The following is a 2,985-nucleotide window of genomic DNA, read 5'->3' on the forward strand; positions in this document are numbered from 1 at the left end:
CGCATTGACTGCGCGGGCGCCCAGGCGAGACATGTGCTTGCCGCGGACGGACTGCTCTTCCCGTCTGATGCACGGCAGCTCCAGCAGCCCAAAGAGCCGAACGGGGGTGAAGCTGTTGACTCAGCGCCTCGGACCTCGGCGGACTCGTTGTCGGCTGCACCTCGGGGCGCGGCCTACGGCGGCCTAATCTTATCAGCAGCACGCCTGCTCCACTATTTGGGCCCCCGTGCTGTTCAGTTGTTCAGCAGACCGGACCACGGCGGTACAGTAGTACGCACTCCGCTCGCCCTGCGCCTGGCTGGCCCCGGGCTGCCCTATCTCTGCCTTATTTCCTTTCTCGGCGGAAACCTACTTAAAATGTTAATCCGGAGGTAGCGACAGGTCCTGGTCCCGTCGTAACTCGTCCGCTGATGAGCAGCCGCCTCCGAGCCCCGGCCTGGCCTGGCGGGCTAATCGACTTTTCGAAAGGTCGTGGCGATGGCCGGCGGCGGCGGCAGGGCGAAGAACAGCGTTTTATTTGAAAGCGTTGTGTAAAAACGTCGTCGCTCGGCGGCAGTTTAGTTTTAGGCTGACCTGACGACGGGGCGTGAGTGGCGCTCTGGGGTTTATATGGCAGCCCAACGGCTCGCCTCGCCCCCACCGGTCCAGGTAGAGAAGTGCGTCCGACAGGACAGAGGAGGCTGTAAACGTGAGCTGTAATGGCAGCAGGTAGGCCCGTGACTCGCGGCCAGTGTGGGACAAGACAGCGAGGCTGTGTTTTCTTTTTCAAGACTGGAGTGTGATTGAAAGCAGATCAAACCTCGGATCAAACCTACAAAACACCAGAGAGAGAAACCGTGTAGACATCGTGTTACGCGGGCTGTCTGGAAAGCTAACCAAAATAGTTCCGGAGAAGCTGAAGCTGTTAGGTTTGTTTTGTTTTTGTTTTTTTGAGGGGAGGAGTGAAATTATGTATACCGCGTTTAATTTAGTTCGATATTCTTTTAATACTACTGTATTTGTACTTGGCAGGCAAAATATGGCACAAATCCGATACACATACGAAACAATTTTCGTTTGGGCGAAACCATTTTTTAGTCGGGATATACCAGGAAGCCGGTGAAGCCGAAGCTATCGCGGTCCGCGTCGAGCAGGTTGCCGCTCTCCACGTACACGGCCACCTCCTCGCCGGCGTGCACGTACTTCAGGACAGTGTGCTGCTGGCCGCACGCCTGCTTGTCCCACTCGTTGTCGACCGGGTACCGACTCTTGAGGCACAGCTTGACCGTGGACGGCGCGGTGAACGTGAACTGGTACGTGCCCCGGCAGCGGCATCTGAACACGCCGTCGGAGGGTAGGGGGACGCCGCCGACGATAGGACCCCCTGCGAACGTGATCGTCGAATTCGGTGCTCCGTATTCCTCTCTACCCAGCAGCGGCACAAAGAGACCCAGTCCGTTGAATCCTACGGCGTACTCCTTGCAAGCGCTGGTCACGGCAACAGAAGAAAGAGAGGCGAGTTTAACAAACGCACTTTAGTTAAAAATTCTTAGAGAGAAAAATTTTTAGGGGCCATGTCTACTCCAAAGGGCGACCTTCTAACTCAATCGGGCTAATATTTACAGCATTTCGATAAAGTGGACCGCTAATTTTGACGGCCATAGTGTACATAAAGAAATGATTTCTGAACAACGGTTTTCTTTGTGCTATAAATACATTTTCCTCGCATATTACAAAACTTAAACGTATCAGTGTACAGTTGTACGTAAAATGTATTTCTTGCACACTTTCATTGGCTGACTCACGCCGCTCACTTTTGTAGCTGTACTGTACCGCATGCACGCATGCAGGCGTGTTGCCTACTCGCACGGGGGCCATGGAGCCGTGGGCAGCGAGGATAGGCAAACCCGCGCGCACCCATCCATGCGGTACAGTACAGCTACCAAAGTGAGCAACGTGAGTCAGCCACCTGGTATTTACACAGAGTCTTTCGTACCACTTTCACTGGTATTCACTTGGTGAGACGATCAGGTTGTTGAAAACTCCTCTACATCGTGGTGACGATGTTTGCCGAATCCAACCGTAGAACGGTCTCATTATGTTTACAAATTTACTAGCAGCAACTGCTCCGGTGCGGTTAATGTGCGAAGTCTTTAGTACTCACTCAAACTTCTTCGGCTGCAAGAGCTGCCCCCAGTCGCCGAGGGTGAGTCCGGCGCACGACAGCACGACGAGGAACGAGATGGTCTTCATGGCGTTGGCGGTAGAACGGCGAGCAGCGAGCGCAGCGAGGCTGTCTTGCACTGGCAGGGGATCGCTGTGAAGTGACGACGAGCCCAGAAATCGCACGGCTTATGAGGAAGCTGCTCGATAAGAGGAACAAGAAGAAGGTAGCGCTGAGGAGATGGCGTGGCGTAGCGCCGTCCCCAAACAAACACGAGAGCTGCTGCAACTGTTTTGCTTTCCCGGTTTTACTAGTGAGCTTCCCATGGAGCGGTCAGTGTCCCTCCCCTCCTATCTCCCTTCGATACTTTTCCCCAATATACTTTTAGAACAACAGTACAATAAGCTCAGCGCTCGCCGGCCCGCGGTGGTTGGTGGACTGGACACACCTGGACGCCCCCCTCCCCCCAGCTCGGCGCTTTGTCAATCACAATGTGCCGATTAAGCGCTCGGGGACCGCCCTGAAAAACGTCTGCAGCTGTCCGCGTCTAGCTTCACGTTCAGTCACACCGTTCTTCTCATGTTCTAAATCTACTTATTCCTCTGCTTCCAGGTGAGTTTGCGGTGGCGAGATCCAGTTGAGGAGGAGATACCGGGCCCCGAGCTGCGCTGGCGAGGTGTGAAGGTTGTGTATATGTATATGTATGTGTGTGTGTGTGTGGGGGGGGGTGTCTGTGTGTGAGTGTGTGTGTGTCTGTGTGTGGCCGGCTCCATTGTGCGCGGGCCGTTTCCGGGCGCTGGTCCCGGAGGGATACCCTCTCATTACCGGGCGCGGGCTGCGGC

General features: G+C 55.0%; 1 protein-coding gene across 1 annotated transcript; it reads right to left on the reverse strand.

Moving 5' to 3' along the window:
- Positions 1-858: 858 nt before the first annotated feature.
- Positions 859-2,582, reverse strand: LOC113202514 (uncharacterized). The gene is made up of 2 exons (XM_026416773.2): positions 2,144-2,582; positions 859-1,467 (listed from the first exon to the last, which is right to left on the reverse strand). Exons 1-2 carry the CDS (start codon positions 2,230-2,232, stop codon positions 1,074-1,076), a joined length of 483 nt encoding a protein of 160 aa, XP_026272558.1. The 5' UTR covers positions 2,233-2,582; the 3' UTR covers positions 859-1,073.
- Positions 2,583-2,985: the final 403 nt, after the last annotated feature.

The sequence above is a fragment of the Frankliniella occidentalis genome, unplaced genomic scaffold (assembly GCF_000697945.3).
Source record: "Frankliniella occidentalis isolate FOCC.00 unplaced genomic scaffold, Focc_3.1 Scaffold296, whole genome shotgun sequence".
Classification (NCBI taxonomy): domain Eukaryota; kingdom Metazoa; phylum Arthropoda; class Insecta; order Thysanoptera; family Thripidae; genus Frankliniella; species Frankliniella occidentalis.

Bases quoted from the DNA above. Each gene is read 5' to 3' on its own strand.
- LOC113202514 (XM_026416773.2), bottom strand. From the start codon at position 2,232: ATGAAGACCATCTCGTTCCTCGTCGTGCTGTCGTGCGCCGGACTCACC. The intron at 1,468-2,143 runs GTGAGTACTAAA...TGCCGTGACCAG, and splicing joins TTGCAGCCGAAGAAGTTTGA to CGCTTGCAAGGAGTACGCCG.